Source organism: Dermacentor variabilis, chromosome 2 (assembly GCF_050947875.1).
Source record: "Dermacentor variabilis isolate Ectoservices chromosome 2, ASM5094787v1, whole genome shotgun sequence".
Classification (NCBI taxonomy): Eukaryota; Metazoa; Arthropoda; class Arachnida; order Ixodida; family Ixodidae; genus Dermacentor; species Dermacentor variabilis.
Window position 1 is genome coordinate 86,810,667 of NC_134569.1, and position 16,369 is coordinate 86,827,035.

At 47.4% G+C, this 16,369-nt stretch overlaps 1 protein-coding gene across 1 annotated transcript in view; it reads right to left on the reverse strand.

Annotated features, from left to right (window-relative positions):
- Positions 1-16,369, reverse strand: part of LOC142572238 (roundabout homolog 3-like) — a 271,702-nt gene that overhangs the window by 46,335 nt on the left and 208,998 nt on the right. Inside the window, exon 4 of the mRNA XM_075681210.1 lies at positions 4,953-5,159. Coding sequence (XP_075537325.1) covers positions 4,953-5,159 — 207 coding nt within the window. The remainder of the gene's footprint in view (positions 1-4,952; positions 5,160-16,369) is intronic.

A 16,369-nucleotide genomic window follows, 5' to 3' on the forward strand; every position in this document is an offset into this window, starting at 1 on the left:
CTTCCGAAAGCAGGTGGGGACGTCTGTGCAGAGTCATCAGCCGCAGTGGAATTCGGGGAAGCTGCCACGCTCCCCTTTGTGCGCGTTGTGGTGAATCAATACATGGCCCGGCAAAAAGCCACGGCACCCAGCAAAGCTTTTGCGCATCGACATCCGGGACTTAGCTGAAGCGCGCTGTGCCAACTCCGACGCGCATAGCTCGCCCGACGCGATAGCGGATCACGAACGATCCGGAAGAAAACGCTGGGTTAAATTAGGTGCACAATTCAGCCAACCTAGGAAAGCAAATAAAGAACGAGTGAAACAGGCGCAACTAAGAGGAGACACAACGAACGATTGCGAGCTGTGAGCGCCGCGACACTCCGCCCAGATTAATCCCGTTCGAGCGCTGCCATGCGTGCAGCCGGGACACTTCACCGGTACAGTGGCGCGCTAGACGGGTAAGTATCTCGGAGATTGCACGCATAAATTAGCTGCGCGTGGGTCGCGCCTTAACACTTCTCCTACAGTTCGACTCACGCAAGCCCGAACATGTACACGAAGAAATGTGCAAACGCAGACGCGCTTACTGGTCTACTTTACATGATAGGATAACGGCGACAATTCGATAAAGCAAAGGCGATGAAAGACTGAAAGACATTAAAACAATGCAGGCGGATGAACAATGAACAAGCCAATGGGTTTCACGGAGCTTTGTCATTTGTCTGCAAATATATCTTCGTCGTGTTGGGAAGCCAAAATGCAGTGAATTAACAAAGGCATTAATTAAGCTGGCATAGCGCTATCCGCGTTTGCTGCACGTTGCTGCATGGAAGTTTGTATGTAGATTGTCGTAGAAATTGCTTGCATCGCCTCGCCCTTCCATCTAACATTTAGCTTACGCTCTAAACATGAATCTCAACAAGTTAACTATTGGGTATTTTTGTACTCGCCTCCTTTTGTCAACATTACATCTGTCCTTTCAGGAGCGAGTGCATGAGCCGCATTTACACGTGGCACAAGGTCCACAGGGAATTAACGATGGTAACAAGTTCTATCCTTGAAGTATTAGATTTCGACTAACTAGGCAAGCGTAGTACATGTTTTGCTTTCTTTTTTGACGTTCAGTGTAACTTAGCGGCGCATGATTGAAAAACCGTAAAAGTTCAACGTAAACTGTTTATCCTACGTTATTATATGTAGTGTCAAAATTACACATAACTACGTTACCGCACTTTGTTTCAAAGGTTTTAACATTTGACAGCTGCATAAGTAATAGTTGGATGAAACAGCTGGTATCTGAGAAATTCCAGTGAGTTATTTATTGGTGCCGCCATACTGACATCTACGAGACCACTGAATGCAAGTCTGCGTTGTAGTGGGTGAGAAATGGACACCAGAGCGGGTTCACTCCCTGCTTAACGTTAGGTGGCTAGACGCTGTGCCTTACGTACGCGAACTTGCGTGCGATGGCAAGGATGAACGACGACTTCCGCGACGGGCGTCTGACGCAATTTACCGACAAATGCGAGACAGCAAGACTTGCTGCCAGCAAACGTGGAAGACGTGCCATGCACGAGAGCACTGTGTAGAAGGCACGCACCGTTCGCTTGCCTTCCGTTTTCGCCCTGCGGGTTACGCCCGTCTGACCACGTTCAACACACTACCGTTACCAGCATCGATTAAAAACAGAAAAAAAAATCTTGAGCTGACTAACACTACCGAGCCATCGCGGAGACATCAAGCCAATTGTTTCACGCTAACAACGCCCGAGGCACTTTGCTGGCACACGTGAGGTAGGTAAAGTCTACATGCAGGTTGCCCTAAATCGTTCCACAGTTGACAGCAGCGCCATAACACACAACCTAGCGAGCGGAATGAGCGAAATTGGAGGGATGCGATTCAGATTCTCGATGACGCTTCGAAACGGTTATCCCGAGGTAACAGTCGCCCTCGAATGCCGCAACGCGAGCATTCCCGAACTTTGATGCTGGACTGGGCGAAGTGTGGGCGTGTACACACTAAGACAAGCGTCTCTTGTAGTTAAGAAAATCGGTTCGTGTTCTTCGAAGCTCTAGTGGATGGCGTCGGCGACACTGGCCCCGTATATTAGCGTCACAGCATCTTTTGGCCGGTGCGCTGATGAAGCCTTCGCACGAGACCCATTACGCCCACAGTAGCTTTACATAAAGCTTGCGCTTGCTTCTTTCAGTCTTAAGACATCTTAAACAGCTTCAAAAATTAGCGAGTTTCTAGCTTCAACGATCCCTTTCTCAGAACTCGTCCGTTTTGGAACTATCTTGAAACAATCCCCATTGTCACGCACATAGACATAGACAGCGGATTTCTTTTCTGAGGACACCTGGAGGCCAATAAGCAGAAGTCAAAGTATAATGGCAGCTATCAAAACCCACAATACTCAGCAACGGGAGAAGGGGTGGTACTAAATGTCACTAAGGAGTGTCGGAAACGTAAATCGAACCTACATGTTGCAGATCTTTCGTTGCCAACTATATATTGATCTCCGAAAAAGTGACAATCGTAAGCTTACTTGCACCTCACGATCATCATTGGCATATCATCAAGAGGCAGCGAGAGCCACTACAGTTACGAAGCAAGAAACAAAGGCCACCTTTTTTTAAATAAAAGCGGCAGCGATTGTTTTTAATTAATGTTGAATGTCCTTTTGCACATACAACAAAGCCATCGTACTTCAGCGTTCTGGGATTATTATCACAGCGGCCCTCATTGCTACTATATAAACACAAATTTTTTCTCAACTAAAGTTCAATATATAATGCAATTGGAACTAAGCCCTCTTTCGGTGACAAGATCGAGAACCAAATCTCGCAAATTTCTTTTTCGAGACTTCATAATCTCTATAAGCATTCTGACTCAGTATGGGCTCGGAGCTTGTATGATAAGTCGACACGACAACTTCGCTGTTCTCGTTAAGAACACCAGCTTAAAAACTGTCTATGCAAGCGAAATTCGCCATGCATTATGCAGGCAGTGCTGGTTTGAACATTTCTTCGGTAAGCCTCCGAAGGACGCCGCATATCTTTGGCTGAGCACGTACTACACACCACCGTAATCAGATGTTCGTTTTAACGAGATCAGATTATACGCCCTAGCCTTCAGCCTACGAGGAGAAGATTCGTTCGCTTTATTTGGCGCAGGAGTTCCCCTCCCTCAGTGTATACCGCAGAAGAAGGAGCGCCTCTGAAGAGCTGCGCGCCCCTTGCTCGTGCAGATTCGTGCAGAAAGAATAGACTAAATTATGCACGCTATGGAGAATTATAGCAAAATCCGCCCGCCCTAGTTGACTCGTGTATGCGAAATAGAGACGCCAAAGTTTAAACGCACAAAGGTATACGTTTCAATAGTAAAAACGAAGGAAGCGAGCTTTCCGCTGCAAATGGTCTTCTACGCTCACCACCCTCCCTACTCTATGATTTTTGCTTTATAATTTTCTACCTTGTTGGGTGGCACTACGTGTGTGCTGCCGCGTTCACCGCCTATTCCCTTCCTATTGCTCTCACCTCTCCCACCTTTATATTCCTCCCTACTGTAATCTATCTAGCTGTGGCCCTCAACGCGGGGTAAACCAACCTGGTTAACATCCCCGCTTCTTTCTCTTCCCGCTTCGTCACCTACGTGTGTGGGCTTATATATATATATATATATATATATATATATATATATATATATATATATATATATATATATATATATATATATATATATATATATATACTTTTTGTTGAGCCGCCGTGGCTCCTCACTGCCTACTATGCGTTTTTCTACTGAGCGCGAAGTCACAAGTTCAAGTTTAAAGTTTCGGCGGCACAAGTTTTAGAGAGCGGAATGCAAAGACACTCGTTTACGCTTGAACTCAGGAAAGCGTGCAAGAACCACACGCAGTGAAATCGTGCCCGTCTCTTCTTTATGTTATTCACCTATTGACGCGCCCCTGCTTAGAATGGATTACCAACTAGCACGGTCACACACACCTCGCTTCAATATACACCGGAGCCTCTCACTATAACATATCTGAACGTCCCCTACTCTGCTTTCGTACGTAAAAGAACTTTGCAGTTTCGTTTTCTTTATATCAACTATCTGTTTGACCATCACGGAAGTGAAAGTCGCCGTAAGCGTATAGGTCTTTACAATGATTAGAAACGTTTGAGAGACGAAATAAGTGGTTTGAGGAGCAATGTTTCTGCAGGCCCGTTGGCATGCATGCTTGCACTGACCTTCTGCGAATGTAGCTGATTGTGCCAATGTATCTGGCGAATGCTTGCATTTCTCTTCCCACCCGCTGACGGAGCACAAGTACAAGCATAACCAGGAGTTTCTCAGATATGGGTCCTATAGCACAGGTGGCTCGTAGAAAACGAGTCCCAAAATTGGGCGTCGTTTACTAGGGCACACGCTCCAGAAAAAAAAAAAAAGGGAAATTTAATGAAGAATAATGTGCGACATTGAACCTTCCACGTGACTACATAAGAATGCTTTGCAGTACCCCTGCATAAGCAACTCTTACGCCCTATTCCCACTATAAAATCGCATTCCTTGCTTGAATCGTATTATTGTGCCGAAATGGCAAACGAGTAATTGAGATAACCCTTTCTAGTTCGTTATTACTCACGCTTCATTTTACGCAGATGGCATCTTTTTCTTTTAATTTGTTTACAAGCCTACCTATCTATTCGTGGTGTTTGGATGGGGAATAAGTCGCAGTGACTAATTCACTATAGAGCTGGCCTTATTTCATCTTACATAAAGGCACTCAAACGCACTCAGCCTGTCCACAGTGCCAGATAAGTCTAGCCTCGCAGACTGGAGCCCCGACAGAAGGCTTTACGCGCAGTCTTGTCACGGTTACAGTGGGCCGTGTATCTCCATACGTTTGTGCACAAGACGGTACGTATATGCCGAAAACGGGCCACTTAGGAGCGTATACTTACGGTACAGGTCGAGCGAGACGGCGCTGGTGACCACGTAGGTTCCGTTGTGGTTCGAGGCCTTGCACACGAGCGACGCGTTCAGGTCGTGCCGGTGCAGCTGCGGCAGCTCCAGCGTGGACCGGGAGACGCCGTGCGACGAGCTGTCGGCCGTGTGGTGGAGCTGCTCGGTGCCGTTGCGCCACCAAGTCACCGTCGGCTCCGGGACGCCTGCGACGAGACACGCGCGAGTGGCGCCGACTTAAAAGGAGCCGCTGGCTATTCAGCACGCGCTTCATTCATCACGTCTAGAGTTATCTGTTCGCATCTGGCCGCGTTGTACGGACACTGGTGCGCCGAGAGCGAACACGTGCTGCAGGTTTCTCAGCTTTCGTCCCGTGTCCCTATACGCCCTTGAACTGAGACGGGAGTGGTGGTGGTGCAAACGTGTTGATCCAAAGTGAACCGACGGGCTTGGTTTTGTGACCATTCGTTACAATATAGAATTCAGGCCCAGACTCCACCATTTCAGAGAGAGAAACAAGTTGAGATTAGGACCGCACACTCATGCTCCAAGGCCGTTCGGATTACTAAGTTATAGCTGCTGTCGAAGAGACGAAAGAAATAATTTATTGAAGCTAACACCTGGCTTCCCTGCGGCAACCATCGAGATACGAAAGTTATAGCTTGCCCATGGAATGACAGAGAAGCACCAAAGAATCAAGAACCAATTGAACTGTCTATTGTGGCATTTTTGAAAAGCCCGAACTTGTTTGGCTACTTTCACGCTGCAAAGCAGTGATAACGAGAACACGGATTAAGCACGCTGGCTTGAACTTTTGTCAGAGACAATGACATGAACGAAAGAGTGTGCCCATGTGGGGCACATTTTGGCGTAGAAGGCAATTTCGGTAACGTTAGAAAAAGCGACAAAGAGATAACGAGAAACTTAAGCGGAGAGCAACAGTTGATAATGGGGCCAATATATTGAATATGAAGACTTCAAATGGCATTGCAAGACGGCATAAATATAATCAACAAATTTTTGAGAGAGAGAGGAATGGTACTATCACACGCAAAGACAGCTGTATTGCCCTTCACTCGAAGGCGGTTAAAAAATTTCACTCTTAGTCTGGAAGGACACCCTCTAATGATTGTCACACAGCATCGATTTCTAGGCATATTACTTGATAGGCAGCTATCCTGGGCAGCCCACATAAAGAAACTCGAAAACGAGGTCAATGCCGTAGTGACTGTACTTCGCAGACTTGCAGGCACATCATGGGGCGGATCAGTATCGTCCATGCTAACTGTATACAATGCATTAATACAACAAAAAGTAGCGTATTCCGCGCCCATCTTAGACGGAATTTCCCACACGTCAGAAGAGCGACTTCAAAGACTTAGCTAGAGGACTACGCCTATGTATAGGAGTTCCACGAGCGACTTCTAGTTCTCTTGTAATAGCTGAGGCTCGCCAATCACCATTTCCAGTTATGCGAACAACAGAAACATGCCGGCATTATTTCCGTCTCCAAACCCAGCATAAAAACCACCCATTGGCTCTAGACATAATGAAACGAGATAGAAGTTATGTTCATATAGAAATTAGAGAACATCTTCACATATTGCCAAGAAATGAATTTTGGAACTCGGACATCGAATATCCTCCATGGCTGCTTACAGTTCCAAAAATCGAATTGTCAGTAGATGGGATATTCAGCAAAAGAAATATGTTCATTCGAGCTGCTCAACAACTAGCGCTGTACCAGATATATATGCGGTATTCAGGATACACACACGTCTATACAGATGGCTCCAGTACAGCAACCTCTTCAACTTCATCATTCATTATACCGCACCTCAACAAACAAGAATCATTTAAATTATCTCGTGCGACTTCGTCTACAACGGCTGAACTGTTCGCAATCCTATGTGCGATACAATATATATTGTCAGTAAGAGATGCGCAAAAATGGGTAATTTTCAGCGATTCACAGGCGGCTCTAACATCACTCTGCAACACAAAGGGGAAAACATTCAGTGACAGTATAATATATGAAACACTTAAAAACCTCACAAAGGCAAGCGAAGCGAAACATGCAATATCATTCCAGTGGATACCAGGGCATTGCGACATTCCTGGCAACACAGCAGCCGATGAAGCAGCACGACAAGCGCACCTAAAAGATGATACGGCTCCGCTCCCAATATCAAAGGATGAATTACGCTGCATTATAAGGACAACGTCTCTCAAATTATCTAGAAACACTTGGTTTGACCAGAATTCTAAGAGCTCGGACTTATACCATATTGATCCATTTATTGAATTCAAATTTTCATTGTCGTTAGATAGAACTATGGAAACCCTTATTCATCGATTAAGGCTAGGCACTGCTTACACAAAGCATTTCTTACACAGAATTGGCCGTGCGGAAACCCCCGAATGTGATTGTGGATTTGTAGACGAAGATATATATCACCTCCTTCTAGATTGCCCACATCACGACACACCAAGAAGCCGACTTAAATCAGCGCTAATTAAATTAGACCGCAGACCTTTCAATTTAAGGAAACTTTTGGGCCCTTGGCCAACAACGGCCTTGCAGAAGAGTCCTTTAAAAGCACTAAAGACTTTTCTTGAAGACAGCGGCATTGCTGGACGTTATTAGCGCTTTCATTGTTCCCTTCATTTCATTGTCACTGTATATATCCATCTGTTTGTGAATTATGTTATGTTGACTGTTCTGATGAGACTGTATGTGATAATACATTTACACAATGTATCTACCACCCGCTGACTAGACAATGTGTTATTAGGCGACAATATCTTTTGCACTTTTGAGACTTTCATCTACATAAGTGTGGAGACATTTACATTAAATATTGTATGTACCATGTGTTCCTTACGTCATAGTCTTCCTGTGGAAACGTTGCGTGATAAGTCCTGGTGCTTGTGTGAAAAGACTGTTTGATATGTAACCTTGAACCCTGTACGATGTATGACGGAACCACTCAAGAGATGAGGAGTAGCCGGCGCCTTAAATTGTGCGCCAACATCTCCTTATATCATATCAATAAAAAAAAAAGACCTAAGCGGTAGATCCTCAGTGGTAGCTCAGTGTCTATCCCTTTGCACTACTCAGCGCAAGTCCACGGACTTCATGCCATCCACGACGGCTGCGTTGCGATGAGGGCGGAATGCAAAAAAACGCTCGTGTAAACAAATGCACGTGCAATGTGCATTGGGTGCACGTGAATGAACCCCAGGTGGTTAAACTGGAGTCTGTCACTATGGGTTGCCTCCTAATCAGGTCGTAGTGGTGGCACATAAAACAGCTGAATTCCAAAGTGGAAGCGTTCATTCAACAAATTTAAACATTTCTGAGCACGGGATTCGTGCCGCATGCCAGGGTTATTGGGTATATAGTGGGAGGATATTCCTCTGAAGCCTCTTAAAGCAGCTGCTGTTTGTTCGTTTTTTTTTTATTTCATCATTCTACCGACCATGATGTCGCGAAGTCACCTCAATGGGAGCATAGCGATCGCGGGAAAGCGACGCACGAGATTCGATTGGCGCTTTTAACCATATTGTTGCCTGCCCGCTCAAAGGCAGATGCTAGTGTATCAATGTATAAGGAAATAAAGCGACTGTTAGTAGTTATGAGCCTTTTGTAACTGCTGTTTGTGGAGCCACCAGGAACTTAATCTGCAGGCGCCATGGTACGAAGGAGACAAAGATATGGTCACACGATTCCGACAAAAGAGAATGTACCTAGAGAATAATAGCGCTGCACTTGGAAACGATTCGCTTGCATCTTTTTGGCGTACCCTTTTGCAGATTCTAAACACTTATTGCAGTCATCCATTTTTCTTCATCTCTTTCGGCGAGTGTGCAAGGACGAAGCGGCCCAGTCTAAAGCAAAGGCCGAGACGGAAAATACACGTCAGGATAACAAGAAAAAAAGAAAGCGCTTGGCGCAGCGATCTGCTCAACAACGTGTCCGCTGTGGTAACAGTGCGCGCTGCGCAACAAAGGATGGAAGACTTGCTTACGAGGCGGCAGCGCTCAGAGGGAGAACTCAGAGACAAAACAATCAGCTTCGATCGAGTAAACGGCATATACACTTGTCCTAGCCCGTCGCCTTTTGTCTCCCTGTCTGTATACCCACGTGATGTACGGGAAATATATACGTTGGTGCTAATCGAAATAGAAGCACCACGTCAAAGTGGCCCCTTCTCCCTCCCTTGTTCCTCTTCACCGTCGTTCTCCCTAAGGCTACCTCCACGCTTCGGATCAATTCGGTGCGAAAAGCACTAAACTGCACATGCACGGCGCGACGGCGAAACTCCCCGCCCCCAGTTCTTCCTCTCCCTAACTGAACGACTGCTGACTGCAGGGTACGGGCTGTACGTGTTGTGAGCGATGCTGTCAGCAGGACGGGTGTACGCGTGAGAGGTGCCACAATGACGGCGAAAGAACTCGCAACCTGTCCCTACAGAGTGTACCGACAGCCATCCAATGGGTGCCGGCGGCTGCGGTATACGCACGCGCACAGACGAGCACGAGCCAAGCCGAGCGCAAGTGCAGCTGAAGTTCGGGACAGTAGTAGAGCTACTAAGGTAACGATACGCGGTGCGGAGCGGCGGCAAATATCAGAAAGCAGTGGGAGCTGTTGCTTGTGTGCTTGCGCGGCGTGATCATCATTCGAAGCGTCAGCCCGGACGTATATAGCGTCGCCGAAGGGGCACAGAGCTTCCGCGCCCCGTTTCCTTTCTTTCCGTATAACGCGGCGACGAAATACTTATAGAGGAGGGTAAATAAGCCATCTTTTAGTATTAGAGGCCTAATCCCGCTGACGCCGAGCTTGATGGATAGCAATAGGCCGGCGGCGACGCTGACGCAGGGTCTCGCTCGGCCCGTCGCCGGCGGCGCTGCGTAGGCACACGCTGTTTGGATGGACGGAGTCCCAGGCAGCGACAGAAGGAGCGAGAGAAGGGAGGAGGTCTTCCTCTATATCCTTACGTCTTTCCTCCGAAGCGTGCCTGGCGGGGTGCCGGGTAATTGGTATTAACGAGAGTTCCTGCTGCGTCGGAGACAAGGGACGTCGTCGCATAGCGCCGCCGGCCGGCGTGACACCAGTCAGGAGAATGAAGATAATGGGGAGAACTTCGGCTTCCGGTTCTGCTTATGGCAGCGCGCGACCTGTCAAAAAAGGCGGCGCGATTGGGAGACGGGACTTGGAGCCTTTAGAATACGCGTCGCCGAGGAATGTCGCTAAATGACGCGGCACACCGCAGTATGCCGGTGGTTTAATTGAGGATCACTGACAGGTCCGAGCTATGGATGTAATTATGTAGCTTTTGTATTAGGGGTTATTTCGCTCAGGTATTATTTTGTGCGTGTGTGTGACCCCCTTTTCGGGTGAAGTTATGAAGGGTATACTCCCATAAGCGTGATTCAGCGTTTCTGGGTGTGTTTTAGCTCACGACTCCAACTGCAAACAGCAACGACAGGTTTTGAACAAGGGTGCTTAGCTTAGTGCTAAGTTGATATAACCATCTGACATACCTAAAAGAGATTTTTTAGCCGCGGCGACATTCACGCAACGTTTTGTTGTTGTTGCAAAGTTGGCGATCTTCAGTGAACAATTTGAGAATGACGGACTTTCTTACGCACTCTGTTGGGAACTGAACTCTTACAGCATGAGTGACGGTTATACATGCTTGTCACCGGTCGCGCGCTGGCTCTATACATTGCGTCTCATGTGTATTGTGAGTTGATATTTGTGTTATGTCCTCATCATATAGCTTTGCCATTGCACAATGTAAGGTTTTTATTACACTGTTATCTATATGTTTTTCTGTTGTTTAAGGGCTTCTTTTTCCTTCTTTCTCTCTCTCTTTTTGAAAACCGCCTATGTTTACCCAAACCAAACAATAATAAATAACGGGCTTTATAATAACTGAACTTCCCAGTTTGCCAAAGTTACTCAAGGATAACTTGAGCACGCATACACTATCATAGGTGCGTAGACACCAAGTGACGGGCCGACAGCCGTGTTCTTTCGTTAGCTGCTCGGGGATCACCCGCGCCTTGTTGTTTTGACGACACGTGACCAGGTTGGCTGTAGAAGAAAGACAGCCTCAGACATTGTTTAAAATTTATTCCAGGGTCAAATGGGCGCACCTGAGAATAAATAAGCCTTCCTCAATAAGACGCAGGGCTTTTTTGGTATTTACTCAGTGGCCCGGCGTTCCAGTGCCACTTCCCAACTAAAACACGGCGCGACTCACTGATTCATTTACGACTGTGCAAATACTCCTATATGTGATTTTATTTCAATAATTAAGAACTTCGCTGACAACATATGCCCACACAACAATTGTTTGCATCGCACTAAGCGAAACCAGCGAGCAATATTTCTGTCTAACCTCCTCAGCTCATGCTCTTAGGAGGTGTTACACGGTTGTAAGACAAGTGGGATTCTTGGCCCGGTGTTTCAGAAAGCAGTGTGGTTTCATCAAAGGCACGAGGAGCAGGACAGCTGGTGTCATGTGCTCTGTAATGATGACGATAATGGCAATGAGAAAGACAGTTGGTTTCCAGTGCTTGTGATGAAACCACGAGGCACTGACTGCCCTCGACACATTTCGGGGGGTAATGTGCATTTCATGTCCTACCGTCATAAAATAAATGCGACGAATTCTTCGACAGCATGCCAAAAGTAAACGCAGTGCGATAGCACCGCAACCAGAACAAACGCACAGAACTGTTTACCATGGTATGAACAGCGCTGCTAGCAAGAACCCCGCACCCTGGCTATATCACAGAACTGCGATGCTTAGTTGCCACCAGATTCAAAGATTTCTTACTATCGTACTATTGGTACACTGTTGCTGACTCTTTTTATGGAATACGATGGCCGTTACCTTAGGTACTGATTTATCAAGCTTTAGCGGAAAGTCCTTATTGAGGATGACCGGTATGGTAGCCCCATTATGGACATTACTGGAGAATGCGAAAAGTTAACGCGGTGGCGTCTCAAGCAAGCAGCTATGTGTAAGCGTGCTGACCTCGGCGACTTAACATGCGCGAGGTTAAAGGTGATCATGATGCCACTTGATGATGATCGGTAAGGAAAATGACGTTACATTACGTGTCTGTATGGCAGCGGGCGAAGCTCCTGCACTTTCTGAACTTCGGAAGATGCTCTTTAGGCGACGAAGGATAAGGACTTTAATCTCAACAACAGCGGGAAAAATGTTTGCTAGCAGCGCGGCAGCTGCAGGGTGGCACGAAATGCGAGAGGGCACGAACAGAAAGAGCAATTATGCATATTTCCCAAAACTGCGCTTCGCATTTAGCAGAGAGAAAGGAGTGTGCGCACACTCGCGGAACGATATGCAAATCTTCAAACCATTAACTGCCTTACTCTTCGTAGAAAGCTACGGCAGGCTGTTGAGAGCGTCGCTGCGGCGTTGTTTAAACCTTCGCCTTGCTCCTCGTTAGAGAATCCTTGTCGAGGACAGGCATTGGAATGCAAGAGCAAGTATTCGGCAGGGCTCGCGCGAAACGAAAACGTGTCAGACTAGAGGCGTCTATCTTTTCTTTTTTTACTGTTCCTAAGTAAAATGGCGCGACCAATACTGGGGGATCGGCCACGACTCAGCCAGTGCAAGGGCTAAACGGGAAAGTTATAATAATTTGGAGGAAAATAATCTGTCGCAAAAATTAGTAGCTGGAAATTGCAAAACGAAAAGTTAACTAATATAGTTATCAGGTTCTGAAAACCAAACATTAAGGTAAATAAATATGAGACAAGTTTTCTCCTTCTCGAAAAGAGATTCCTCAAGCGACGTTGCGAATATTTAATCCTACCGGTACCGCAAGCAAGAATGCAAGACCTACTGGGCACGATATTGCGCCAGCTACCGTCTTACTGCTTCGCGTTACGAGACAAACTGCAACATTCTTTTTCTTCTTAATGTACAGCACAGCGAGTTCTTCAGAGTGTCCGAAGAAAGCCGACTTACAGGCTAACTGGCCTCATGTGACAAGTATTGCTCATAAAAAAGCAGGATGGAATAAAAAGTGGACGTCTTTCTCAGAGACGCGAGTTTTTTTTTTTTATTTACCTCCGTACGTCGACACATTTGTCCCGGCAGCTACCCCAGGCTGATTTATTATTTGGCGTACGCCAGTATTTTTTGCCAGGTGGCCTCGCCATAATAACTCGCTGTATTAACAAAGATACTGGGTCTCAGAGTATAATTAAGATGAAAGCGAGATCATAAACAAACGTTTGCCTTTTCTGCCCTTTCATAACCAAATGTATACTTCAATCTCAAATGCACAGAGGGATAGCACTGTTCCTTTCCTTTTATTAAGTATTTCCTGTTTACGGAATTGAGAAGGCCCACCTAAATTTATAACTGCAGTATGTTATGAACGTTTGCACGCGTGAGGAAGTTTCGCGCTACCTTCTCGTGAATATATGAGACACTTTGCAAAATATTTGAATTATCTGAGGCAGTGTGAGAAAGTAACAAAAACACAACTTAGAGTACAGATACCCCAGTACAGATGCACCGTTCATAAATTCTCCGAGACTTTCCTGCCATGACGGCTGCATAAGCAACAAAGTTGCGCCGCGTGATCGATGCGGGTCTTTTCTGGACGAAAAGGCATTCGACTAGAGCGTACAATGATGAATAAAAATATAATTTATAGATGTCTGTACCAGTCGGTAACTCTTTCGAGAAAAGAAATAAAGTGGAAAATTTTTTTTGTGAACCTTTGGCGCGCGTTCACTCTTTTCCAATTAGTTTGCGGATATAGCGTTGGGTATGTTATTCCTCTAGAAATCTGCACAAACCTGGCGTGGCGGAGTAATGGTTCTGGCGCTGCACCGCTAAGCCTGAGGGTGTGGGATCAAATCTCGGTCGCGGCAGCCGCATTTTGATGGGGGCGAAATGCAAACGCACCCGTGTACCGCGCATCGAATGCACGCTAGAGAACACCAAATGGTCAAAATCATTCCCGAGTCTACCACTACGGCGTGCCTCGTAATCGTATCGTAGTTTTGGCACGAAACCAACTATTTTCACTTTTTTTAAAATCTATATAGAACGCAAAAGCGCGACCGCGCTTCCCGATCTGTGCTGTCGCAGTACAGAGCAGCGGTGGAATTTACTTTCGGCGTATAGGCGGCTGCCGACACTTCTTATGCAGATTGAAACGACATATAGAGCACCAGAAAACAGGACGAAGTGGCAAACAAAGAGCATAACGCGAACAGGAGGCTGATAAGATATGGCAGGACAGGGATATTATGACAGTGGAATGTCAGTATTGTAAGTAACAGCGGAGGGAGAAACTTGAGTTAGAGCCTTATAGGCGAGAGATGCCGAATGCTAATCAGATCAAGCGAACCTCCGAGTAGTGAAAGCCCCTTGCAAATCGCGAGAATGGAGGAGGGAGAGAGAGAGAGAGATGAAGAGAGGAGGAAAGACGTATACGGCCAGAGGAAAGGACACGGGACGGTACAGGAAGTGATGTATCACACGTCAGGAAAAAAGCCAGGCACTAATCTGGCGGCCAAAGGCTCGCACACCCGTTGGACATGATTGAGAGGCTGCTAAGAGGACGCCATGCTAGCGAGCGGGCGGCCCGTGCCTTCGCGCCGCTGCCCGAAGAACCTGATTCTACCCTGGCGTTATAGCAGCGGCCCAGCGCACGGCTGCTTCCTGCCGAGCTAACTGGGCAACTCTCCGGTGTTTATCGCACTCCATTCGTGAGAGCCTCTGCGTCGAAGTATCGCCTTTTGCTTTTACTTATGCGCTCTATTTTTTTTTTTGTCCTTCTGCAGTTGCTGTGGGTCGTTTTATGAGCACTTTCTGTTTAATCACTCCGACCGGATAGCCCCCTATATGCTGCTGTGCAAGGGTGATTCCTTATGAGAAAATGCACTGATATATGTCGTTGTTGTTTTGGCTATCTGTCTTTATTTCTTTTTCTTATTTTTTGGTATCACTTAGAGCATACAACCGCTGATGTAGCTCAGAGGATATGGCGTGGTGTTGTGGAGCAAGAGATCGCTAGTTCGATTCCCGGCTGAATTCCCAGCCCTCATTCCGATGTGGGCTGAGTGCAATCATGCTGGTGTAGCCTTCGACGCAAGTTAAATAGCCCCGGATGAATAAAATTAATCCAGAGCCTTCCACTACAGCGTCCCTCACAAGTCGCTGCTCAGTTTAGGAACGTTGATTCACATAACTTAATTTGATCCCTTCGTGTACAATATGCATGCTCGAGTGCGAGCCCACTGTTGCGTTTCGCCTGCGACACGTGGTTTTGCCGGCGCGACTGCGGCGGGCGGCAGACATTTTGGCCCGATCGTCGTCGCCGCAACACTCATCGCCAGGTGTTTCCAGGCGCGTCTGCGGCGATGCGACCGCCTAGGGATCCTCCTCGCATTCCAGTCATTGTGCCCGAAACAGGCGATGCCAAAGCAGGGATCTCATTCCAGTTATTGGGCCCGAAACAGGCGATGCCAAAGCAGGGATCTCGTTCCAGTCATTGTGCCCGAAACAGGCGATGCCAAAGCAGGGATCTCATTCCAGTTATTGGGCCCGAAACAGGCGATGCCAAAGCAGGGATCTCGTTCCAGTCATTGTGCCCGAAACAGGCGATGCCAAAGCAGGGACCAGCCTCTCATTACAGTCATTGTGTCCGACCGGCAGCGCCACGACAGGGTGCTACGAGATCGTGCGCAGCGCCACGACAGAGTGCTACGAGATCGTGCGCAGCGCCACGACAGAGTGCTACGAGATCGTGCGCAGCGCCACGACAGGGTGCTACGAGATCGTGCGCAGCGCCACGACAGGGTGCTACGAGATCGTGCGCAGCGCCACGACAGTGTGCGTCACCATTAGCCCATTGTACATTCACGTGCTCGTCTTTTGAGGGGTTCCTTCTTGCCCTCAACTGCGAGAGTATAAAAACAGCTGCCCCCGGACGCCAAAAGGAGGGCTCCGATTTCTTCTGTTGAGTGAAGTGCTCTCCCGTCTCTCTACTTCGGTCAAACCTGACCACCAACTCTTTGCGATGTTAAAATAAACAAGTTGTTTTGTTGTTACCAGTCGACTCTTGCTTTGCCGGGACCTTCGGATGCTTCCAGTTGTACCCCAGGCCGCCAGGCCAACGCTACCCTTGGGGCTTGCGACCCAGGTACAACCACGGGCGTCAGCGCCGAGTTCCCAACAGATCGTACAAGCAGTCGGATCCCAAACATCTGGTTGCCAGCGGTGAGATCGCCTACGACTTCAAACAACGGTCTGCCAGCGGCGAGATCGCGACAACGGAGGCCAGCAGCAAAGAGATGCAGTTGACAGTATGCTGAGCAGCTCAACGACGATCCGGGAGCAGTGCAACGAGC